This window comes from Nuphar pumila, chromosome 3, assembly GCF_984573655.1.
Source record: "Nuphar pumila chromosome 3, dmNupPumi1.hap1.1, whole genome shotgun sequence".
Taxonomy (NCBI): Eukaryota; Viridiplantae; Streptophyta; class Magnoliopsida; order Nymphaeales; family Nymphaeaceae; genus Nuphar; species Nuphar pumila.
The window spans coordinates 128,410,179-128,437,546 of NC_143251.1; the positions used below are offsets into that span (position 1 = coordinate 128,410,179).

At 36.1% G+C, this 27,368-nt stretch overlaps 1 protein-coding gene across 1 annotated transcript in view; it reads right to left on the reverse strand.

Annotated features, from left to right (window-relative positions):
- LOC149843735 (uncharacterized) overlaps positions 1–27,368 on the reverse strand; it is a 43,309-nt gene that overhangs the window by 3,949 nt on the left and 11,992 nt on the right. Inside the window, exons 2-7 of the mRNA XM_090000040.1 lie at positions 21,051–21,145; positions 20,868–20,947; positions 16,037–16,078; positions 15,814–15,941; positions 12,152–12,332; positions 11,702–11,880 (exon numbers count right to left, since the gene is read on the reverse strand). Coding sequence (XP_089856166.1) covers positions 11,702–11,880; positions 12,152–12,332; positions 15,814–15,941; positions 16,037–16,078; positions 20,868–20,947; positions 21,051–21,145 — 705 coding nt within the window. The remainder of the gene's footprint in view (positions 1–11,701; positions 11,881–12,151; positions 12,333–15,813; positions 15,942–16,036; positions 16,079–20,867; positions 20,948–21,050; positions 21,146–27,368) is intronic.

The following is a 27,368-nucleotide window of genomic DNA, read 5'->3' on the forward strand; positions in this document are numbered from 1 at the left end:
TTTACTCCCTTTTTGTCATTCCCAGTGATGATCATATCATCAACATACTAATGGAGTCACCTGTCCTTTTAACAAAAAGAGCAGTGTCAGTATAGCAAGAAGAAAATCCTAAATTGATTAATACATTACTAAACCTATCATACCAAGCTTTAGGAACTTGCTTAAGTCCATATAAAGCCTTTTTTAATTTCAAAATTTTTCTATTTAAGTTCATACCTGGAGGCGGTTCCATATAAACTTCTTCATTTAAATTTCCATTCAAAAAGGCATTTTTGACATCAAGTTGAAAGATAGGTCATTTTTAACCGAGGCTATAGCAATAAGAGCTCGAACACTAGTCATTCGGGCAACTGGGGCAAACGTTTCATCATAATCTACCCCATATTCTTGGGCATATCCCTTGGCAACCAACCTAGCCTTATATCTTTCTAATGAACCATCACTCTTAGTTTTTATTTTAAAAACCCATCTACATCCAATGAGTTTCTTGCCATTGAGAGGATCAATGATTTACCAAGTTTGTGCCTTTTTAAGAGCATTAAGTTCAAGTTTCATAGCTTCATTCCAATGAGCATATTGCTTAGCATCATTGTAATGAGATGGTTCATGAAAGGAGTGAAGAGCAAGTAGGCATGCTCGAAAGTTAGGAGAAAAGGAATCATACGAAACAAAACTATTTGGTATTTTGGAAATCCGATTTGATCTTCTTTGAGAGGTCTCTTCGATTGACTCACTTTGGGAAAAATTTTCAAGGGCACAAGGAGGATTTCTTTCATTCCTTCTAGAGTAGACTTGAATTTGTCTTGAAACATTTTCTTCTAAATTTTGATCATCACTTGGATGTTCAAAATGATCTTCGCTAAGGGATTCACTAGGATCAATATGATCATCTATGATGTTTTCCTGAGGCAACAAGTCAAATAGAAAGGAATAATCAATATTTTCATTTGGTTGGTGCGAAAAACCATTTTCCTCTTTAAGAAATGTGACATCTTTAGAGATATAAAGTTTGTTCTTAAGTATGTCAAAACATCGATAGCCTTTTTGTTTTTCGCCATATCCCAAAAAGATACATTCAATAGACCTAGGGGAAAGTTTATCATTTTTATGAGTTAGAACAAAACATTTACATCAAAAAATTCTTAGTCTTTTATAATCAGGAGACATATTGTAAAGTTTTTCAAATGGAGAAAGATTTTTCAAAGAGGATGAAGGAGTTCTATTGATAAGATATGTAGAGGTTAAAACTGCTTCGGCCCAAAACGATTTTGGAATATTTCTTGAAATTAATAACGTTCTTGTAGTTTCTATTATGTGCCTATGCTTTCTTTCCGCAAGACCATTTTGTTGCGGAGTGTTGGGGCAAGAACGTTGGTGACAAATTCCATTTTCTTTTAAATAGCTTTGAAAATCATTGGACATATATTCGCCTCCCGAATCGGACCTAAGAATAGATAGATTTCCCAAAAATTGATTTTTGACCATTGCATGGAATTCTTTAAAGAAGGAGAAAACTTCGGATTTGCGACTTAGGAAGTAAATCCACGTAAATCGAGTGAAGTCATCTATAAAGACGACGTAATACGAAAAACCTCCTTTAGATAAAATAGGGGAAGGTCCCCACACATCGGAATGAATAAGTTCAAATGGCCGAGTGGTAAAGTAACTTCTTTGAGGAAACGGAGTAGCTTTAGATTTCCCAAAAATGCAATCTTTACAAGTCATGTGATTGTCTTTACAAGTATTGTTCAAAAATGGAAAAAGAGACATTTTTACAAAATTTGGATGGCCAAGTCTCTCATGCCATATTCCAATACTTTTGTCTTTAACAAGATTGCAAGATGACTTAGATGGAAGAGTCAAAAAATCCATAAAGTAGAGGTCACCCCTTCTATGGCCTTGCCCAATCAGCTTCCCTGACTGGATATCCTGCACGGTGCAATCTTTAGGTGAGAAAGAGACTTGGCATCCATGATCGGTGATTTGAGAAACGGAAAAAAGATTTAAATTAATTTTAGGAACGATTCTTACTTTAGGAACGAAAAAGTTTTTAAAATCAAGTGTTCCAATACTTTCAATTTTTAATGATGTACCATCGGCCGTTGAGACACAAGAGGATATGGGTTCGGAAAAAACATTTGAAAGAGAGTTTTTATGAGATGTCATATGAAAGGAAGCACCGGAGTCTAGTATACACATACTGTAATGAAAAGAGGCGGAAGCACCAATAGAGCAAGTGTCACTCTTTAAGAGTGATCACTAGAGCCAAGAACACAAACACCAAATGTGCACACACAAAAACTCTCAAATATGGAAATGACTTAAAGTCATAAGTTGGATATTATTGAAGAAAGGAAGAGAGGGGTATAAAACCCATACATTTAAGAGAGGAACACCTCCTCTATTTATAGAGGAGGAGAGCACAAGAAGGGACCACAAGGGGGCTCCCTTGTAGTCGTTGGGAGCCCCCAACGGTCAGATTTCTGACCGTTGGGGCCCCAACGACTACAAGAGTGGGGCCCCTTGTGGTTCAAACAAAAGGCAAAAAAAGAAAAAGAAAAAAGGAAAAAGGAAAAAGAAAAACAAAAAATAAAAAAGGTACATTTGCAGTTTTACAATAATACCCCTATCGGGTATTTTACTAAAAGCAATATGTATATATATATATTTTTTAACACGCCCCCCTCAAACTTTACGGGGAGAAGACCGAAAGTTTGCTAAGGAGAAACATAAATCGTGGAGTTGGAAGCGCTTTGGTGAAGAAGTCAGCTAGCTGATATTCTGAAGTAACATATGGCAATGAGATAGTCCCTCTGAGATATTCGTCTCGAACATAATGGCAATCCATCTCGATATGCTTTGTCCGCTCATGAAAGGTGTGATTGCTGGCAATGTATATCGCACTTTTGTTATCACAGCAGAGCTTGGTAGGAGTGGAAATGAGGACGCCCATGTCAGCAAGGAGACTTTTGAGCCATACGATTTCCATAGTTGTCATCGCCATAGCCCGATACTCAGCTTCAGTAGATGATAAGGAGACCTTCTGCTGCTTCTTGCATCTCCACGAGATGAGAGATTCACCTAAAAAAATACAAAGACCCGTAATTGAGATACGATCATTGGGATTTCCTCCCCAGTCAGCATCAGTAAAAGCAGTCAATTCAAGAGATGAGGAAGAGGATAAGAAGAGTCCCTTGGAGATGGTATTTTTGATATATCGCACAATTCTCATTACGGCCGCCATATGAACCGTGGTAGGTGCGTGTTGGAACTGGCTCACTGCATGAACCGCATGAGCTATGTCAGGACGGGTGATGGATAGATAGGTGAGGGATCCAATTAATTGACGGTAGGGAGTTGGATCTTCAAGAAGAACACCATCTTCAAGTCTTAGTTTCGCATTGATAACTTCGGGAGTCTCAACTTTCTTTTCATCAGATATTCCTGATTTGGTACAAATTTCAGCAGCTAACTTCATTTGAGATAAGATGTATCCACGTTCGGAATAAGCCACTTTAATTCCTAAAAAATATCGCAAATAACCAAGGCCAGACATATCAAAGGTATCTTTTAGCATAGACTTAACATCATTTACCCCCTTTTTGTCATTCCCAGTGATGATCATATCATCAACATACAGCAGAAGCATGATAATGGAGTTACCTATCCTTTTAACAAAAAGAGCAGTGTCAGTATAGCAAGAAGAAAAACCTAAATTGATTAATACATTACTAAACCTGTCATACCAAGCTTTAGGAGCTTGCTTAAGTCCATATAAAGCCTTTTTTAATTTTAAAACTTTTCCATTTAAATTCATACCTGGAGGTGGTTCCATATAAACTTCTTCATTTAAATTACCATTCAAGAAAGCATTTTTAACATCAAGTTGAAAGATGGGCCATTTTTTAACAGAAGCTATAGCAATAAGGGCTCGAACACTAGTCATTCGAGCAACTGGGGCAAAAGTTTCATCATATTCTACCCCATACTCTTGGGCATAACCTTTGGCTACCAACCTAGCCTTATATCTTTCTAATGAACCATTACTCTTAGTTTTTACTTTAAACACCCATCTACATCCAATGGGTTTCTTGCCATTGGGAGGATCAATAATTTCCCAAGTTTGTGCCTTTTTAAGGACATTAAGTTCAAGCTCCATAGCTTCATTCCAATGATCATATTGTTTAGCATCATTGTAATGAGATGGTTCATGAAAGGAGTGAATAGCAAGAAGACATGCCCGATAATTAGGGGAAAAGGAGTCATAAGAAACAAATCTATTTGGAATCTTAGGAATGCGATTTGATCTTCTTTGAGAGGTTTCTTCTATCGACTCATTTTGAGAAAATCTTTCAAGGGCACATGAAGGATTTCTTTCATTCCTTATAGAGTAGACTTGTATTTGTCTTGAAGCATTTTCTTCTAAGTTTTTATCATTATTTGGATGTTCAACAAGATCTTCATTAAGAGGTTCATTAAGATCAATATGATCATCTATGATGTTGTCGTGAGGTAACAAGTCAAATAAAAAGGAATAGTCGATATTTTCATTTGGTTGATGCGAAAAACCATTTTCTTCTTCGATGAATGTGACATCTTTTGAGATATAAAGTTTATTATTAAGTATGTCAAAACATCTATATCCTTTTTGTTTTTCGCCATATCCCAAAAAAATACATTCAATAGCCCTAGGAAAAAGTTTATCATTTTTGCGAGTTAAAACAAAGCATTTACATTCAAAAATTCTTAATCTTTTATAATCGGGAGACATATTGTAAAGTTTTTCAAATGGAGAAAGATTTTTCAAAGAGGATGAAGGTATTCTATTGATGAGATATGTTGAAGTTAGAACCGCTTCGGCCCAAAAGGATTTTGGGATATTTTTTGAAATCAATAATGTTCTTGTAGTTTCTATTATGTGCCTATGCTTTCTTTCCGCAAGACCATTTTGTTGCGAAGTGTTGGGACAAGAACGTTGATGACAAATTCCATTTTCTTTTAAGTAATTTTGAAAATCATTAGACATATATTCACCTCCCGAATCGGACCTAAGAATAGATAGATTTCCCAAAAATTGATTTTTAACCATTGCATGAAATTCTTTAAAGAACGAAAAAACTTCATATTTGCGGCTTAAGAAGTATATCCACGTAAATCTAGTGAAGTCATCAATAAAGACCACATAATACGAAAAACCTCCTTTAGATAAAATTGGGGAAGGTCCCCATACATCGAAATGAACAAGTTCAAAAGGCCGAGTGGCAAAATAACTTCTTTGAGGAAACAGAGTAGCTTTAGATTTCCCAAAAATGCAATTTTTACAAGTCATGTGATTGTCTTTACAAGTATTGTTCAAAAAAGGGAGAAGAGACATTTTTACAAAATTTGGATGACCAAGTCTCTCATGCCAAATTCCAATACTTTTGTCTTTAACAAGATTGCAAGATGACTTAGATGGAAGCGTCAAAAAGTCCATAAAATAGAGATCACCCCTTCTATGGCCTTGCCCAATCAGTTTCCCTGACTGGAGATCCTGCACGATGTAATCTTTAGATGAGAAAGAGACTTGGCATCCATGGTCTGTGATTTGGGAAACGGAAAAAAAATTTAAATTAATTTTTGGAACAACTCTTACTTTAGGAACAAAAAAGTTTTGAGAATTTTTGAAGTCAAGTGTTCCAATACTTTCTATTTTTAATGATGTTCCATCGGCCGTTGAAACATAGGAGGACATGGGTTCTGAAAAAACATTGGAAAGGGAGGTTTTATGAGATGTCATATGGAAAGAAGCACCAGAGTCTAGTATCCACATACCTAGAGGTGATGAAGAGTAGGCGATGGCGGCTCCGGATGTTGAAGGAGAAGACTTGAGAAGGTGTTGGAGAACTTCAGAGATATGATTAAGAGTTTCTTTGATATCTCCTTCTTTGGTACTTTCTTCCTTCTTTGGAGAATTTTCTTCAACCGCGGCAACCTTTCCTTTAAGCTTTGGACAAACCGGTCTAATGTGCCCCGGTTCATTACAATAGTGGCATATGATCCCCTTTCTAGGCCCATTGATATTTTTGTTAAAGTGGGGAGGTCTATATGCTTTAACATTTGATCTGGGCCTATTAACGGCCAAAACTTCATCATTCCTAATGCTCAAACCAAGTCGAGTTTCTTCTTGACATACCTCGGCAAGAGCATCTTCAATAGGTAGGGCTTTGCTTCTATGGAGAAGAGATGCCCTCACTTGTTCAAATTCCGGGCGAAGCCCATGAAGAAATTGAAAAAAGTGCTCATTTTCAATTTGTTCCCTTCTTAGTTCAATGTCTTGTGGAGCAACCCATTTGGGCTCAAGAAGGGCAAGCTCATCCCAAAGAGGGGTAAGAGAGCTAAAATAATCCCGGACACTCATATCCATTTGTTTGGTGGAACGAATTTTTTCTTGACAAAAGAATTGCCGAGCAAGATCCTTTTGGGTATACATACCCTTAAGGAAAAACCAAGCCTCATTGGCTCTTCTAAACTTGGTAATATTGGCACAATTTTTAAGATCTACATTGTTCATAAACCATGCCAAAATTTTGGCATGGTTACTTTCCCAATCCTCGATTTTGGATTGATGTTCATTAATGGCTTTGATGCGCTCATCGCCATCTAAAGCCTTTTCAACTTTATTTTCAATTTTGGTAAGAACAAGAGAGGGTTCGGGAGTAGTCCCCATAACAAAACCCCAAAGTTTCTTACCTCTTAGATGATTTTCCATAGCGGAGGCCCACATGAGATAGTTGGACCCATTTAGCTTGAAAGAGAGCTCCACTTTAGAGTCACGTTCCATCGGCACCAAATACTCTTCCTTTCTTCAAAACTTTGAGAGGCACGCTTTCCAAGATGACACAAGAAAAAAGCCCAATCACCAACCGAGCTCTGATACCATGTGCTGAAAAGAGGCGGAAGCACCAATAGAGCAAGTGTCACTCTTTAAGAGTGATCACTAGAGCCAAGAACACAAACACCAAATGTGCACACACAAAAACTCTCAAATATGGAAATGACTTAAAGTCATAAGTTGGATATTATTGAAGAAAGGAAGATAGGGGTATAAAACCCATACATTTAAGAGAGGAACACCTCCTCTATTTATAGAGGAGGAGAGCACAAGAAGGGACCACAAGGGGGCTCCCTTGTAGTCGTTGGGAGCCCCCAATGGTCAGAAATCTGACCGTTGGGGCCCCAACGACTACAAGAGTGGGGCCCCTTGTGGTTCAAACAAAAGGCAAAAAAAGAAAAAGAAAAAAGGAAAAAGGAAAAAGAAAAAGAAAAAACAAAAAATAAAAAAGGTACATTTGCAGTTTTACAATAATACCCCTATGGGGTATTTTACTAAAAGCAATATGTATATATATACATATATGTATATATATATACTTATATATATATGAATGTATATATATAAGTATATATATATATATATATATTTTAACACATACCTGGAGGTGATGAAGAGTAGGCGATGGCGGCTCCGGATGTTGAAGGAGAAGTCTTGAGAAGATGTTGAAGAACTTCGGAGATGTGATTTAGAGTTTCTTTGATATCTCCTTCTTTGGTACTTTCTTCCTTCTTTGGAGAATTTTCTCCAACCGCGGCAACCTTTCCTTTGAGTTTTGGACAAACCGGTCTAATGTGTCCCGGTTCATTACAATAATGGCATATTATTCCCTTTCTAGGCCCATTATTATTTTTGTTAAAATGGGGAGGTCTATATGGTTTAACATTCGATCCGGGCCTAGCAACGGCCAAAACTTCATCACTCTTAATGCTCAAGCCAAGTCGAGTTTCTTCTTGACATATCTTGGCAAGTGCATCTTCAATAGGTAGAGATTTGCTTCTATGGAGAAGAGATGCCCTTGTTCAAATTCCGGGCGAAGACCATGAAGAAATTGGAAAAAATGTTCATTTTCAATTTGTTCCCTTCTTAATTCAATATCTTCCAGAGCCACCCACTTAGGCTCAAGAAGAGCAAGTTCATCCCAAAGAGGAGTTGGAGAACTAAAATAGTCTCGGACACTCATATCCATTTGTTTGGTGGAACAGATTTTTTCTTGACAAAAAAATTGTCGAGCAAGATCCTTTTGGGTATACATACCCTTAAGGAAAAACCAAGCCTCATTGCCCCTTCTAAATTTGGCAATATTAGCACAATTTTTAAGGTCTACATTATTCATAAACCATGCCAAAATTTTGGCATGGTTACTTTCCCAATCCTCAATTTTGGATTAATGATCATTAATAGCTTTGATGCGCTCATCGCCATCTAAAGCTTTTTCCACTTCATTTTCGATTTTGGTGAGAACAAGAGAGGGTTCGGGAGTAGTTCCCATAACAAAACCCCAAAGTTTCTTACCTCTAAGATGATTTTCCATAGCAGAGGCCCACATGAGATAGTTGGACCCATTTAGCTTAAAAGAAAGCTCCACTTTAGAGTCACGTTCCATCGGCACCAAAAAGTCCTTCCTTTCTTCAAAAATTGAGAGGCACACGTTCCAAAGAAAAGCCGTATCACCAACCGAGCTTTGATACCATGTAATAAAAAGAGGCGGAAGCACCAATAGAGCAAAAGTCACTCTTTAAGAGTGACCACTAGAGCCACGAACACAAACACCAAATGTGCACACACAAAACACTCAAATATAGAAAATGACTTAAAGTCATAAGTTGGATATTATTGAAGAAAGGAAGAGAAGGGTGTAAAACCCATACATTTACAAGGGGGAACCTCCTCTTTATATAGAGGAGGAAAGCACAAAAGGAGGACCATAAAGAGGGCTCCCCTTCTAGTCGTTGGGAGCCCCAACGGTCATAAATATGACTGTTGGGGCCCCAACGACTAGATAGGTGGGGCCCCTTTATGGTTTCAAAAAGTAAAAACAAAAAAATAAAAAAGGAAAAAGAAAAAGGGGAAAAAGGGAAAAAGGTAAAAAAGAAAAAAGTACATGTGGAGTTACCAAAACACCCCTATCGGGTTTTTGGTTTATACAAAACAGGAAAAAGCTATATTATTATGTATATATACATATATATACTTATATATATACGAATGTATATATATATAAGTATATGTATATATATTTGTATATACATAATTTAACATATACAACCTACAACTATGATTTCTAGTATGTGGGAGTAGGTGCTCCCGGAGCACCGTAGCATTACTATATATAATATACATAATAGGCATATATATACATAACAAATACATCATATATTTATGACTCAGCTGAGTCATTTATATGACTTGGTCGAGTCAAACCATGACATTCAATAATTTGAGATGGTGAATGGTTGAGACAAGACGAGTTACCCAAGTCACTGAGTTGACTTGGCAAGTTTTTTAACATTGGTATTAAGCAAAGTCAAAAGTGGCAACTAGGCACCTAGTCACCCTAGGCACAGGTCCAGCGCCTAGTCTAAGGTGTCCAGCCTTTGGACCTGCATATGTACCAAAAATCCCGTCAAGGCTGTCCTCACCTAGGCGTGAGTGCATCTTAGTAATTAAAATTTTATTTTTTTAAGAGTACGTACAAGGATATCGTACCTCTCTCTCTCTCTCGCTCTCTCTCTTCTTCTTCCTCCTATCTCCCTCTTCTTCTTTTCCTCCCCTTCTTCTTCCTCTTCTTTTCCTCCCTTCTCTTCTTCTTTTTTTCTTCATGTATCCCCTCTTCCTATTCTTCTTCTTCTTCTTTTCGCCCCTTTCTCCTTCCTCATGTCTCCCCTTTTCTTCTTCCTTTCCTTTCCTCCTTTTCGTTCTTATCCTTTTCTTTGTCTTCTTCTCTTCCTCTTCTTCTTTTCCTAATCTCTTTCTTCCTCTTCTTTTTCTTCTTCTTCTTCTATTTTTTTCAGCTGAATGGGAGCCTGCTTTTTTTCCCTGCATTTTTCTTCTGATTTTATGGTGTGTGATGATTTTTTATGAAGCATGATTTTTTTCTGTTGACGTATGAATTTTTTTCTGATTTTATGAAGCATGATTTTTTTCCTGATTTTATGATTCTACCAAAGCATGTTATGTATTTTTTTTATTTTAGAATTTTATGATTTTATGAAGCATTAGTTTTTGCTGATGATATTGTTTTGATTGATGAGTCTAGAGTTGGGGTTAATGCTAAGTTAGAATTATGGAGACAGACATTGGAAGCAAGAGGTTTTAAGTTGAGTAAGAGTAAAACAGAATATATGGAATGTCGGTTTAGTAAGCAACGAAGTAGTGATGGGAGTGTAGTGAAGCTTGGTGAGCAAGAAATACAGGTTAATTATTGTTTCAAATATTTGGGATCTATCATTCAAAAGTATGAAGAAATTGATGGAGATGTAAATCATAGGATAAAGGTTGGGTGGATGAAATGGAAAAGTGCAACTGGAGTGTTGTGCGATCGTAGAATGTCTTTGCGGTTGAAGGGAAAGTTTTATAGGATGACTATTAGGCCCGCTTTACTACATGGTACATAATGTTGGGCAGCCAAGAGACATCACATTCAAAAAATGAGTGTAGTTGAGATGCGTATGCTTAGATGGATGTGTGGAAATACAATAAAAGATAAGATTCGGAACGAGGAGATACGAAAGAAGGTAGGCGTCGCACCCATTGAAAATAAGATGAGAGAGAATCGCTTACGGTAGTTTGGACATATTCGGCGAAGGCCTAATGATGCTCCAGTTAGAAGGATGGAGAAATGGAAAAATATATTAGTTAAAAGAGGTCGGGATAGGCCTAGGAAGACATGGATGGAGATGATAGGAAAGGATATGAATGCTTTGAACCTCACCGAGGACATGGCATTGGATAGAAATGATTGGAGGAGAAGGATTCATGTGGAAGACCCAGAATGATTTTCTTTTTTGGTTCAGATCGCCGACCCCAATTGTTTTGGGATGAAGGCGTAGCTGTTGTTGTTGCATGAAGCATTAGTTGCTTGGCTGAATGAAAGCTATGTTTACTTATTTGATGAATTATGTATACATCTTAATGAGATGATCTTGTTAGTTACATATATGCATTATGTTTTATTATTTTATATATATTTTGGAATGTTTCTTTGAATGCATGATTCTGTTAAAGTATGATTTACTGTTGCTTACTTGCTTTTGTTGCTTGGCTGAATGAAAACATGTGTAATTATTTGATGTATTATGTAATATAATTTTTTTACATTGTTCGACGACGTTATTTTCTGTTTATTTCTTATTGTTGATTGATTTTGTGTTGTATAAATGCTTATTCACATTGCCAGTTGTATGGTTTCTTTATTCAATTGTTCATTGGTTCCTAATTTTTTGACCAGGTTACGTAATATAATCATTTTACAGTGTTAGTCAACATGTTATTTTTTTATCTATTGCTTATTGTTGATTGATTTTATATTGTATACATGTTTGTTATTAATTTTAGTAGTTTTCTTACATATTTTGTGTATTTTTTATTTTTTAATTGGTGTATCGACTAGTCCGTCTAGTCCCCTACTAGTCTTTTTAGGGGCTCACCACCTAGGCGCCTACCACTTTTGACTACATAGAAGAAGAGCATAAGGTTTGACAATTTACATAGGTGCAAACAAAATAATGTGTTGAAACTCATAGGTGCAAGTTTTTTTTTTACTCAATCTAACTCTGTTGCTATTTTTTTTTCTCTTTTTCTACAGCACTTAAGATGATAAATTACCTCTCTTCAAATGAATCAACAAGATAAGGGAACTTAGGTTGAATGCCCGTGGCTTTCCGTAACCATCTGTTTCCCAATAGTACTCTGTCAACAGTATCAAACATTTGTATTTCTGCAGCCTTTGATATGACACTCAGAGGTATTCCAGGAGAGCCCATTTCTTCCAGCATTTCATGGACCTGCAACTAACAAATTAAGGATCAAGGAAGCATAGTCTAGCAAAAAATTTGCACATATCCAGAAGATTACAATTGACAAGGGCATTAGCCACAAAAGGCAAAACAAATATAAAAAAGTTCACAATTATAAGATTCTCCTATAAACTAAAGTGCTAAGAATAATAACTCCACAATTAAGCATTTCAATTTGTAAGATGAACTGTACAAGTACCAATTAGAAAATTAATTCATAAAAAGACCAGGTTCAAGTGTTTAAAACACCAAATTTTACCTCTGGAGGTTCAAACAGGCTATCGATACTATCATCATTCACCTCTGCCGTCAAGCTATCATCTATTACATCCTTCCTCCGTTGCATATGCCGGTTTTGCATCAAGGTATGGAAGTGTTGGTCAACGGAAGCTTCCAGAATATTATCAAGCAAGCCTTTATCAAAGAAATATGGCTTGTACCTAATTCATAAAACTGTGTTAGCATACCTGTTGGTCCTTAAAGTGACAAGAATAGACAACAACAGATCCAATATATAAATATTATCAGAGCAACTTACTACAAAACAGAGGCATGTCAAGAAGCAAGACATCAACTAGTGAGACACACCAAGAACCAAGAGGGGATATATCCACAAACTATCAAGCAAAAAAATCACATGGAGGGTAACTGAGTTAGAGGATTCACAGAAATGGACAGTGTTGTATATTTTGGAAAGGTGCAAAACCGTGCAATATAAAGGACCAGCAAAACAAATCACCTAAGCCTCTTTCACAAAAAATATAGACACAAAGAGTAGGAAATAACATCCGTTTGATTACAATGTCAAAAGGTAATATAAACATGCATTCCTGCTCCTCCCAGAAGGTATATCAATGTTGTGGCAAAAAACCTACATGACATAGATAATTCAAGATTCCCAGCATATCCGTGTTGACACTGGTACTTCAAGGTGCTGGGTGCTTCAAGATTTTTTCACATATGTATATACTACATATTGTACATATATATATACATATATATATAATATATTTTTCTAGGTGTCATATATTCGTGCATGTGTGTGCGTGTATAGAGGGTGATGCCTTCATGCGAACTGGATTTGTGCAGACAGCTAGAACCAATGCATGTCCATCCAGTCTAACAAACCAGAAGACACACACAAGGTTCTGTCATGAAACAGCCTTTAATGATGGTTCAAAACCATCACCAAAGACCTAGAGCAACAGTTTAGACCACCGTAAAGGTTGTTTCTATGTATTTTCTTTTCCTCATTGGATGCTCTGCATCATTCCACAACTTGTCTTCACGGATCGGGTTCGCACTATATATATATATATATATATATATATATATATATATATATATATATATATATATATATATATATATATATATATATGAGAATGGGATTATGCTGCCTCCTTTTTCACTAGGTCACCATTAGGACCCCCCAAAAATCATAGTATTAAGTGTTATATATTAGCTTTGAACAGTTAGATGTGTTAATCATTGCTTATTTATGAAGAAACAAGCTTGTTTGACTTGATTTGACGTAAAATGTGAATATTTTAGCATCAAATTTTAGTACAATATGAACCATTGTTTTTTTGCCTCTTTAAAATACGCATATGAGCATAAAGATGCTTACTCAAAAATATGTTTTCTATTAAGTAAACAATGATAAACACATCTAACGGTTCAGATCTATCATAAAACACCAAAAACTGTGATTTTTGGAGGGTCCTAACTGCGACCTAACAAAAAAGGGGGCAGCATAATCCCCATTCTCTCTCTCTCTCTCTCTCTCTATATATATATATATATATATATATATATATATATATCGATATTCATATATTTATATATTTATATGTTTATATTTATATTTATATTTGTATTTTTATTTTTATATTTACATTTATAAATGTATATATACACAAAGAGAGAGAATACACCTAAGTCAAACTTTTAACACGTACCATGCCAGCCATTCTCATGTTGTGCCATGTGCCCATACTAGGATGTAAAAGGGTTGAATCCAGAACAGCTAAATCATGGTTGCCAGTTGAGGAAGCGGGAGCGGGAAGCGATACGGGAAGCGGGAGCGGGAAGCGAGGCACTTTCAAAATTTTAGGAAGCGGGGAAGCGTGGGACCACTTAGGAGCTATTCGGGAAGTGTCTCGGAAGCGACCTAGGAAGCGTCTCGGAAGCGAAAAAAATAAAAATAAAAAATAAAAAATACAAAAAATTGAAAAAAACAGGGGAAGCGTGATGGGAAGTGCGCTTCCCATTAATGGGAAGCGCGCTTCCCATTAAAGGGAAGCGCGCTTCCCATTAAAGGGAAGCGCGCTTCCCAAAAAAGGGGGACGCTTCCCCCCACGCTTCGGAAGCGCGGCGTTTAGCGCTTCCGAAGCGCGCTTCCCCTTTTAGCTAGGCGCTTCCGGTAACCCTGAGCTAAATACATGGGGAGTCAGGAACAACCAAAAAATTGCAAAACCTCCATCCTGGATCTGACCCATTTGCATCCCTAGCCCATACTCATATCCATGTGACAGCACAAAACTAATTTTTGGATCTGGTCTGAAAATTGGAACCAAATCCAAACAACGATATAAATAGTAATATATATCATGATATTTACAAAAATTATGACAAAACAAACTGTGATCTTTTTGCTTCCTTTTTTAAACACTTAATATATAACAATATTTTGAAAATATCATGATATTATTATTTTGACGTATATAACATAAATTTATCATGAAGGTTGCATTTTTATCAACAAATACTGAGGAAAAAAACAAGGTGGTGTGGTCAATGAGAAGAATAGGTGCACATAGTGTTTTCCCAATTCTTTATGAATATTAAATAATTTAAATTGTTGTTCAGTACGACACCTTTTACAATGAACTAATCTGTTGGCAGACTTATTTGGCACATTAGATGCTATTTCTCATTATTATCAGCATTTCATTTGAGTTAGACACCTCTCACAGAATCTTTGAACAGGTTGGCCAGTCCATTTAGATAAGCCGCTTGGAACAGGTTGCCGCTTGTTGCTAACCACTAAACCCGTTTCTTTAGATAAATTTTTCTTTTCCTCACTAACGAAGTTTTATTACCCAGGATGCATCCTAATTTTTGGCTTAATTCTTATTTTAATGATTGATTGAACCTCTGATGAAAAAGATATACCACATTTCATCTCTTCCACAAGAGGTTCTCTACTTCGGGCTGCAAACTGCAACTCATAACCCAGCATTCTTAGTGTAGCTGAATCCTTTCTAGTTCAAATGAACTGGGCCTATTGGACCTTTGCGACTAGCGTCCTGCACCCAGTGATCATGTCCAACAGGCCTGCATCATCCTCGTCCATGCACAAGGGTTTCTAGATTTTTTCCCTAAAAATCCATGCACATATAAGAAACAAATTGACACACCATGAAAAGTTACCATCTCCATATCTCCAACTATCTCCTGGCTAGGTCTAATTAGCAATAAGTTCACTCAGAATATATTATCATCAGTCATCACGGCATTTAATTCTGAAGATCAAAATTTTCCATTTAACTAAAAAATATGCAGGTAAGCTATTGCTTAATTTCATTAACAGTAGTCAGTTGAATGTGTTATATATCTACCTAAGGTGAAGAAAAAGATTAAACAAATGAATTTTATCCCAATCCCCTGCAGCCCTCTACTTAAATATTTTGACCATCTATGCATGCATTTGAACATGCAAGCACATAGGAGCACAAAATTCAAAAGGATAAAGCATAATAAAATGCAGTTACAGGGAAAAGATAAAAAGGCCAGTGGTTTAATCTACATCTCAAAATATCCTCAGTAATTTACTTAAATAAAGCAATATAAGGCTTATGGTTATAAAATACAGATTTTTGAATGTTAAAAACTGCCTATCATGAATAAGTAACATACCATTTTATTCCTTCAGTGGTAGCAATTGCAATATTCAGATTCTGAGCAGTAAATACTGGAACTCCTTCAAGCCTCCTTTTATTATGCTTTTGTGGTATTTTTCTGAGAAGCCCATTAGCTGCCTTGACCTACACGTATTCCAACTGTGACTCAGTAACAACAACAACAGCAAGAACAACAAAAACAATGTGCTAAGAGTTCTCAAGTTTCAAATCACCAATACCTGCTTCTTATTAGGAACAAATTTGAACATGTGAGGCTTTTCCTGCACAACCATGGCAAAAAGTTCAATGCAAAGCAAGGAGCCTAAATTACAAGGTCAATTGCCCAAGAAGGAATTATACTATTGAAGCAAATGCCAGAAAATATTCAACTGCACAGACTATTATCTCCACAGCAACTAAAGTTTACTTCAGAATTTCTGTTCTGAAAAGCTTTTGGTTTATTTTTCTTACTGCAGCAAGCATATGTAACCAAGTCATGCATTCTTCGGTGTTACATCTTTTTGCAGCGGATACCTCCAATGATTAAACTTAAGGTTCTTTGATTTATTAGAGGGAGTCAACTGGTCAACCAAGTAATGGTAGAGGCAAATTGAGGGAAAAAATTGAATGAATTATATGTAAGAAAGTGGTGGTGTTCCACCAAAGCACTTGAACCAACCAAACAAGTGTCTAGAAAGACACTTCACACAAGACCCGTAAAAGGGTAAAAATGGAAAACACAAAAATAAAAAGGATTTTTTATTAAAATGTGAAATGCTTAAAAAACATTTTCTACAAGTACTGTACAATGGGGAATGCACCCCTATTTATAATAGAGAGGAGAGGAGAGGAGAGCTCATAAGGAGCTTGTAATGAATGGTGGCCTTCCACACAAGCACTTGAATCCACCACAAGAATGTCTAAAAAGACACTTCAAGTAAAACCCATAAAAGGGTATAAAAGGAAAACACAACAATGAAATAAAAATATCTTTATTAATAACAAGAATGCTTAAGAAGCATTTTGGGTGATTTACATGGAAGGGGTTCACCCCTATTTATACAAAGAAGAACAAGTGGGGAGAGCTCATTTGGAGCTCTCCCAAGAAAGAGACGTTGGACTGAGTCCAACGGCTCTTATTATAGCTGTTAGAGTCCAACAGCTATATCTCAGTCAAGTTCCAAAAAAAGGGTATGTAGTTCCTATTGAACTAGATACAAAAAATATAAATAAAAGAAAAATAAAAAATATATATATATAATAATAAATATAATAATATTATTATTTTATATATTTATATGTTACATTTTAACACTCCCCCTCAAACTTATGGTACAATGAGCGAAAGTTTGTCTAAGAGAAAGTGAAATCTGGGAGCAGCGAGAGGCTTGGTAAAAAAATCTGCTAATTAGTATTTTGATGTAACATATGGCAGACTATGTCACATGGGTGCGGGTGCGACACGGGTGCAGCACAATTTTAAAAATTTTGGACACGGGGACTCGGCTATATATATATATATATATATATCCAGTGTATGCATATATGTGGATATTGTCCTCTAAAGTTTGTCCTCTAAAACCCTTTTAGAACTTGACTTGCAATTAGCAAAGTCCGAGTGGTTTCCATAATGTGGTGCTGCTTGCGTTCAGCAAGACCATTTTATTGAGGTGTGTGTGGGCATGATCATTGATGAGTAATGCCATGTAGATTAAGAAAATTTTTAAATTCTCCGGACATAAATTCTCCCCCTAAATCGGAAAGAAAAATGACGATATTACTTTGAAATTTATTAATAATCATTTTATGAAATATTTGAAAATGAATAAAAACCTCAGATTTATGCTAAAGAAAATAAATCCAAGTGTGTCTAGAAAAATCATCAACAAAAATGACATAATATGCATAACCGCCTTTAAAAATAACTGGTGTGAGTCCCCAAACATCCGAATGCACTAACTCAAAAGGTTTTGTAGAGACAAAGGTTCTACTAGAATCTTTTCATTTTTCCAAGAATGCAGTCTCTACGAGCAAAATTTTTAGATTTACAAAATTTTTCCAAACTTGGGAAGAATTGGATTTTAGACATATGAGGATGGCCAAGTCTTTTGTGTCATAATTCTATCTCCAATTTCTGAACATTTAGACAAAAAACATTCTTTGGTAATTCAAAAAAGTTCATGTAATATAGTCCTCCTTCTCTATGGCCTTCCCCAATCAGCATATCTGACTGACGATCCTGTACCCAGCAACCATCAGAAGAGAAGGATATATTACATCCGTAATTAAAAATTTATGAAACAGATAGAAAATTCAAATTTAATTTTGGGATATATCTAACATTGGGAATACAAAAACGTTGATAATTTTCAAAACATCCTATTCCTTTTATTTCAAGAGATGTTCCATCTGCTCTGAAAACTTTGATATACTTGAGTTGTTTTTAAGACATTCAGATAAGCATTTGTCATTTGGGGTCATATGAAATGAAACACTAGAATCTAAAAGCTAAGAAAAATTACCTAGACCGGAAACAGATGCAACTGCCGCTCCAGTTGAGGCTTCAGTTGAAGATGATGCCCCTTTGAGAAGAGGTTGGAGGATCTCCATCAGCTGAGCCATTGAAACAGACGCATCTTGATCTTTTGGCTCGACTTCAACGGTGACAACCTTTTTTTCATCCCTCCTTTTTAGTTTAGGGCATTAGCGCATGTAGTGCCCTGGCTCATGACAGTGGTGGCAAATGACTTTCCTCTTGTCGAACTCAACATTCTGTCTTCCAAAGTGAGGCGGCTTGTAAGTGCGAGTATGATTCCCTGGCCTAGATACTGCTAGGACGAAATCATCATCAGCTTTAAGGTTGCTTTTCCGAAGACAATTTTCTTTCATTGTTAATTATTCAATAGTTTTCACAATAGTGGGAACTTTTCCACGGTGAAGGAGGGCCGATTTGGTGGACTCAAATTTTGGCCTTAACCCAGTTATAAACTTGAAGAAATGTTCAGCATCGAGTTGCTTTTGGCGAAGCTCGATATCCTCTGCACAGTGCCATTTTGGTTCCAAAAGAGATAGTTCTTCCTAGAGTTCGAATAGCCCATTGTAATATTCTCGAATTGATTTGTCGCCTTGGGTCATCATCCGAACCTTATCTTGAAGATTGCACACATGTGCAATATCTTTAAGGGAATACATATTTTTAAGATATTCCCATGCCTTATCGAAATGTTCAAACTTGGCAAGACTAGAACATTTTTTAATGTCAACACTATTGATAAGCCATGACATTATTTTCGCATGTCCCATTCTTCACTCTTTCCACTTTTTTTCATAGGAGGCCAAAGCCTTGATTTTCTCTTCCTCTGATAATGGGACCTCCTTATCTCCCTCTTTCTTGGTAAGGAATAGTTTAGGTTCCAAATCGGAACCATCCACGATTCCCCATAAGCCTTTACCCCATATGTAGTGTTTCATGATTAAAGCCCACGTTATATAGTTTATGTCACTTAATTTCATGAGGATGATGGTGACTTTATCATTGTCATCCATCGTTTACAAGAGGTAAAAAAAATGAAAGATAGGAAAAAAAAAAGTGTGAGGAGGGAAAGAGATACAATACAATGATGTTGAAGCCCTTCAAATGATACATTTTGTAGCCGATAACGAAGTGATGAAACACTTCTCTCCAAGTGACGAAACACTTTTGCAAGAATAAGGTGATAACACACCTTTTGCACAAGGGACACGAAAACCGAGGTGGACTTTCTCCAAGATCTAATAATTCTGCGGCTCTGATACCATGTAAGAAAGTGGTGGTGTTCCACTAAAGCACTTGAACCAACCAAACAAGTGTCTAGAAAGACACTTCACACAAGAGCCGTAAAAGGGTAAACATGGAAAACACAAAAATAAAAAAGAATTTTTATTAAAATGTGAAGTGCTTAAAAAGCATTTTCTACAAGTACTGTACAATGGAGAATGCACCCCTATTTATAATAGAGAGGAGAGGAGAGCTCATAAGGAGCTCTCCCTCTAGCTGTTAGAGCTAATCCAACAGCTAGATTTCTAGCTGTTGGATCCAACGGCTAGAGTTTGGTCAAGTTCCAACCGGAACTTGACCAAAACCCTAACTATCTAGTTCCATTTGAACTAGATAGTTAAAATACAAAAAATAAATAAGAAAAAATACAAAAAAATATTTTACATTTTAACATTATATTACCAGCTCATGATAGCTGATACCAATCGAAATAATGTTACAATTACCAGCTGTTCTTGTAAAAGGCATATCAGAACCCATACTGGAAGGGTCTAAGATACAAGTGTATTACATCATTATGATATGGAAAATTATTTTTTAATTAAAAAAATAAAATAGAAAATATCAGGAAAAATATAATTCAAACAACACTGAATACATCAATGTATAACACTAAATTACCAGAAGTTTACAACATTAAATATACATCAGGTAGACTATTAAAACATACTAAATAATAGTAACTAGCAAGGAACAACTAACAAACCAATAAAGATATAACAATGAAGTGATGAACAACCAGATAATTTGACATAAATAAATAAGCAAAAAAACAATTATATGTTAACAAAAATATTGGATATACATAAACAAAAGTCATTTCCTTAAATAAGTGACATTAACATAGATTATCTCAACTGTGAACCATCTGGATGTCAGGAACAGATGCTATTAATCAAACAAGAGAATCTTGGATGAACAAGTCCAGTTAGACTATTGCATCATGTTGCTTTGGCCAAAATTATGCGATGTGACCTTAGTTTGAATGGGTGCCTCAGATGCAGCATTATTAATCCACGTTGCAATATGACAAGACTTACTACCTAAAGAATCACTCAAAATGCATATGTGATTGCTCATAATCATGTTTTACTGAGACATCTAGCTTCCTCTATGCAAAAGCAAGAAGCATAAGTGCAAAGCATATACCAATTCCATCTACATGGTACGCAGCCTATGCTTTCCATAATATTACAGATAAAGATGACAACAGGAAAAAAGAAAAGTAGCATTTACATATGTTAAGGACATACTCTGAAATGCTCATATGCTACATCAAGGCGGCAAGCCCCCACCATACCCGTTGGAATATTCAGCCTTTTCACATATGTCACTGGAAAATGCAAAAGTGTCACACAAATAATATTCAGGTAGAACAAAATGTTCCATAGAGGAACATTAGATAAACATACAGACATCTGATATCAGTATGATACCTGCATCACCTAAATCCATGAAAAAACGGAACACAGGTCCATTTCTCTCGTTCTTGAAAACAGTTGGAAGTATCATTTTAAACCAATCAGGTGCTCTGCATGGAAAGGAAGATTGAGTCAACAGACACAAAGAACAACTATGTTCTTCCCAGTTGATTGGTGCCATGTAACAAACTGTGATATTTTAATTTCAAGTGTTTCCTTCGTGAGTGAAGTAAACCATAGAACAGCTTGAGCATAGGAAAACTGCTACTCACATACCAAGACACATCGTTTATCAATATCATTGAGAGGGACTAACTTTTTTCTTGTATGAATAAAACCCACAAATGACTTTCAGTTTATCATTCCTTAAATATGTCTTACATGACAACAAAATTTTTTTTTTCTCTCCTTTCAATCACTAATCTCAACTTCTTGATTTTAAAGCAGTCCATACTCAAAATGTTCATAATTGAAGATAAGAGTAAGACCCCCCAAAAAATCCAAAAGGTTATTTAATAAGAAACAAAATTCGTAGAGAGATGGGTGATGGTAGATAATCATAAAAAGTAGGGCATGTATTGAAGCTTCTGGCTTGATAAAGATAATTAAATTTTACTAGGTAACAGACATAGGACTCTAGATATGGGAAAGATTCCATATTATTCCTTCACAAATGCCCTCCGTATTTTTCATCAAACGGAACAACAATGGCATGAAAAATAATAAGAAATGCAATCCTTTACTGAAGGAATTAAAAAGAATCCCAGCCCAACATTAGCATCCCTTTGTTGCTGGCCATCAGGACTGCTAAGATGGCACAATTTATAATTTATAGTTTTGTTGCCTCCACAAAATCTGTTGTATCCCATGCATCCTTCCCTTCACCATGAATTTCTTCCTTTCCCTCTTCAAAACCTCCGGTATATCTCCATAGACCAATATCTACTGAAAGCGTCTTTAATGGATAGCAGTAGCAGCAGTTACTGCCTTCCCCTTTCAGTAACCATAGATATTGTTTGCGCATATTTTTGTTGCATTATCTTATAAAAAAATTTTACCTATAGTTGTGCTTTTCTGACAGGGCGGAGCCAAGTTGGGGCTAGGGTGGGCACATCCTCACCCTAGCCCCTAAAATCCCCAACAGGGGAGTTCAGGCCAAGGTAAGCAGTGACCACCCCAACTAAAATGTTGTGCCCCCCCCCCCACCCCCTATAGAAAATAGTACATATGTATATATTTGTAATCTTTTTATTTTTTTACTTTATTTTTTGTTTCTTTTACTTTATGTTTTCTGTCAGGTACTGACTGACTGCACAGTCTGCTATTTAAATTAGAGACGTTGGGACTATACCCAACGACTCTAATTAGAGCCGTTGGGTACAGCCCAACGACTATCTCTCTTTGGATCTTTAGCTTACCTCTATAAATAAGGGCTTTCAGCCCATTGTAAAATGTATCTTATGAAAAGGGTTTTTGCTCCCTTATGTCATTAATAAAACAGTGCATTTGAAGCACTTTGCTCACGTGTGTGTGTACTTGAATGCTACTTTGTGCTAGTATATGCATATGAATGTTTGAAGTATCAAGTTAGTTGGAAACTTGATTGCATGTTAGACTCTTCACATGGTATCAAAGCTTGGTGTATGATCAACGATACATTGGTGAGTTACCTCGTAAAGCGTGCTTACTCTACTTCATAGTGGTGATTCCTTCTTCTCAACTAATTCACTATGGGTGAATCTTTTCCACACAATACAAGCAATTTCAACTTTATTCCGCCGTTCAAACTTGAAGGAAGCAACTATAACATTTGAGCGGGATACTTGGAGACGTTCATCAAAGAACAAGGTTTGTGGAGATTGGTAAGAGGTACTATTCTTGAACCCATTCCCAAAATTTCATTAGGTGAAAATGGGGTTGAGACTAATCTCGAAGAAAGAACCAAAGCCATGGAAGAATACTATAAGAAATTGGATGAATGAGAAACGAGAAACGCAAAAATTCTTTCATGGATGCTAAGTGGAGTTGAGACAAAAATTGCCTCAAACCTATTATGCTACAAAAAGGCAAATGAAGTGTGGGAATATCTTAAAGGTATGTTTACCGAAAAAGATATGGCTCACAAATACTATCTCCAAGAAAATGTTAGAAATATCAAATAAGGAGATAAAAATGTAAAAGATTACTTTATGGAATTATCTTCCATTTGGACCCAACTTGCCCAATTTGAACCCAAATGGAAAGGAAAGTGCATAGAAATGCGAAGAATTCAAGTTGAAGAAGATAGACTCTTCGTTTTCCTCTATGGTTTGAGACCCGAATTTGAACAAACAAGGGACTCCTTGCTATCATCTTCATCACCTCCTCCTATTCATGAGATTCTCACTAAACTTAGTAGAGAAGAAACTAGGCTAAACATGAGTAAAAATATTAGTGTTCTTGCTACCTCTAGCAATGGTCAAGAAGAAGATTGCGTTCTTACCGCATCAAAACCAGGACATTACATTAAGCCATATAAACCGCCTCACTTTAAAAGAAATAGAAGAGAATAAAAAATCATTTGTCATAACTGTAATAAGCCCGATCACATTAGGCCTCAATGTCCTAAATACAAATATAGGCCTCAAGAAAAACGTGTTGCCGCGGCACCATCAAAAAAAGATGAAAAGACTTTGAAAATCAAGGACCTCACCAAATCCTTATCTCAACTGACAGAGGCATTGCAACCATTGCTTAAAGGATCTACCTCAGGAGCGGCCATTGCATTATCTTCCTCTCCTGGTATGTGCTCTTAGCTCATTGATTCAGGAGCTTCTTTTCATATGACTCCACATAAGTCTATATTATCAAAATGTCAATCTAATTCAAAAACATCATTTGTTTCCACTGTTGACAGTACTATCTTAGAAATAGAAGGTATTTGAACTTTTAAAAATGATTTGTCAAAACATAGCAAATTTTATATTCAAAAAATAAGAGTTATACCTAAACTTCATCTTAACCTACTTTCAGTTGAAATGAAATTGGGATCTTCAAAACACGAACTTAGATTAACAAGGGCAAGTGTCAAGAATGACACTAAAGCATAACCCTTAAAAAAGGTATAACTGGAAACAAAAATAAAAATGTATTCTTTATTGATATGAAAAACCAATTGCTTAAGAAGCATTGGAGTAAAATACAAGAGGGGTTGCACCCCTTTATATACACAGCTGAAAGAGGACTCAATAGAGTTGTTGGGCACAGTCCAACAGCTCTATTTAGAGCTGTTGGAATGTGTCAGTCCAACAGCTCTATTAAGAGCTGTTGGACTGTGTCAGTCCAACAACTCTATTGCTAGTCAAGTCTGGACAGGACTTGACTAGCAATAGTCATTCTAGTTCAAACTGAACTAGATGACATAAAGACAAAAAATAAAAATAAAGGAAAAAAATTACAGAAAAGAAATGAAAAATGTATTTATATATATATATAATAATAATATAATATTATTATATATACATATATGTACAGTTTTACATTTTAACACTCCCCCTCAAACTTACAGTACAATGAGCGAAAGTTTGTCTAAGAGAAAGTGAAATCGGGGAGCAGCGAGAGGCTTTGTAAAGAAGTCTGCTAACTGATATTCTGAAGTGACATATGGCAGATCAATTATCCCGTGTAGATATTCCTCTCTGACGTAGTGACAATCCATTTCGATGTGTTTGGTGCGTTCGTGGAATGTTCTGTTACTGGCAATGTAGATCGCACTTTTGTTGTCACAACACATTTGTGAAGCCTTTGTTGCTTCAGCTCCCATGTCAGCAAGCAGTCGTCGGAGCCAAACTACTTCCATGGTCGTGGTTGCCATGGCTCTGTATTTAGCTTCGGTGGATGAGAGAGATACCTTCTGCTGCTTTTTACACCTCCACGAGATTAATGATTCCCCTAAAAAGACACAAAAGCCAGTGGTTGAGTGTCTGTTATTGGGATCACCTCCCCAATCAGCATCAGTATATGCAATTAAATCAAGAGAAGAGGAGGAAGATAAGAAAAGTCCTCGTGAAAGAGAGGACTTGATGTATCTGATAATACGCATGACTGCTCTCATATGAACAAAAGTAGGAGCATGTTGAAATTGACTTGCTGTATGAACAGCATGTGCTATATCTGGTCTGGTAATGGATAGATAGGAAAGTGCCCCGACAAGCTGTCTGTAAGCAGTAGGGTCTGCAAGAAGTTCTCCATCATCAATCTTCATTTTAACATTAACAACTTCTGGAGCGTCAACTTTCTTATCATCAGTAATACCAGACCTGAAAACAATATCAAAAGCAAATTTAGTCTGAGATAATAAATATCCTTTAGGAGAATAAGCAACTTCAATGCCTAAAAAATATCTCAACAAGCCCAAATCAGTCATTTCAAAATGAGATTTAAGAAGTGTTTTGATTGTTTCAACTCCCTGTTTATCGCTTCCGGTGATGATCATATCATCCACATAGAGAAGAAGCACAATGATCCCTGCATCAGAATTCTTAATAAACAAAGCAGTGTCAGTTAAACAGAATTGAGCATCAGAATTCTTAATAAACAAAGCAGTGTCAGTTAAACAGAATTGAAAACCAATATCAATCATAACACGACTAAACCTATCATACCAAGCTTTTGGTGCTTGTTTAAGTCCATAAAGAGCTTTTTCTAAGCAAAGGACTTTACCCTTAGGAATACTTAGACCAGGAGGGGGTTCCATATATGCTTCTTCAACTAGCTTTCCATTTAAAAAAGCATTTTTGACTTACATTTGAAAAATAGACCATTTTTTGATAGAAGCTAAGGCAATTAAGGTTCGGACAGTAGTCATACGAGCCACCGGAGCAAAGGTTTCTTCATAATCAATCCCATATTCTTGGGCATAACCTTTGGCTACTAAACGGGCTTTATATCTTTCAAGAGTACCATCACTCTTGGTTTTAATTTTATAAACCCATCGACATCCTATAGTTTTCTTCCCTGGAGGAAGATCTTGAATATTCCATGTAGAAGCCTTTTCAAGTGCATCTAATTCAGCTTTCATGGCTTCTATCTATTTGATATCATTTTTTGCTTGAAAATATGTGGATGGTTCTTCATATGAGTGAATTAATGCAATAATTGCCCTATATGTGGGTGAGAAAGACTCGTATGATACAAACTTTCCTGGAGGCCTCGAGATTCAGGATGATTGTCTAGTTGGAATGTTAGAATATTTCTCAAGTGCACATGGAGGATTAGACTCTTGTCGCCTGGAATATTGAATACTAGTATCTCTATGAATTTCTTCATTTTCAACATTAAGATTAATAATTCTTTGATCATCATCAAAGTTACAGTCAAGGTCATATTCATCAAATGTTAGATCTAGCAAAAAGGAGTACTCAGTGACGTCTTTTAATTTTCTAAAATCAAAGAAGCTCTCCTTTTCAAGAAAGGAAACATTTCTAGACACATATAGTTTATTATTTTTGAAGTCAAAACATCTATAACCTTTCTGGTTTTCAGCATATCCTAAAAAGGCACAGGGAATTGCACGAGGGGAAAGTTTATCATTTTTGTCAGTAAATATGAAACATTTGCACCCAAATATTCTTAGTCTAGAGTAGTCTGGAGAAATGTTCATAAGTTTTTCAATGGGAGTGATATTTTGTAACGAAGAAGATGGCATCCTATTAATGAGATAGGTGACAGTTAAGGCAGCTTCTGCCCAAAAGTCTTTCGGGACTTGATTTGCTATTAATAAAGTCCTAGTGGTTTCTATAATATGGCGATGTTTTCGTTCTGCCAGTCCATTTTGTTGAGGTGTATAAGGACAAGATCTTTGATGTGTGATGCCATACAATTTAAGATAATTTTGAAAATCTGTGGATAAAAACTCTCCCCCTGAATCTGTGCGAAAAATAGTAATATCATTTTGAAACTTGTTTTTAACCATATTATGAAAAGTTTGAAAGTATGAAAATACTTCAGACTTATGTTTGAGAAAGTACATCCACGTATGTCGGGAGAAATCATCGTCAAAAATAACATAGTAAACAAATCCTCCTTTAGAAATTACTGGTGCAGGACCCCAAACATCCGAGTGTATTAATTCAAGTGGTCTTGAAGAGAAAAAGGTTCTGTTCTGAAACGGTAATCTTTTCATTTTGCCGAGAATACAATCTTTACAATCAAATGATTCAGAGTTACAAAATTTCCCTAGATTTGGAAAATGTTGGATTTTGGCTATATGTGGGTGACCAAGTCTCTTATGCCACAGTTCCAACTCTATTTTTTGAATATTATAACAAAAAGCTTTCTTCGGCATTTCCAAAA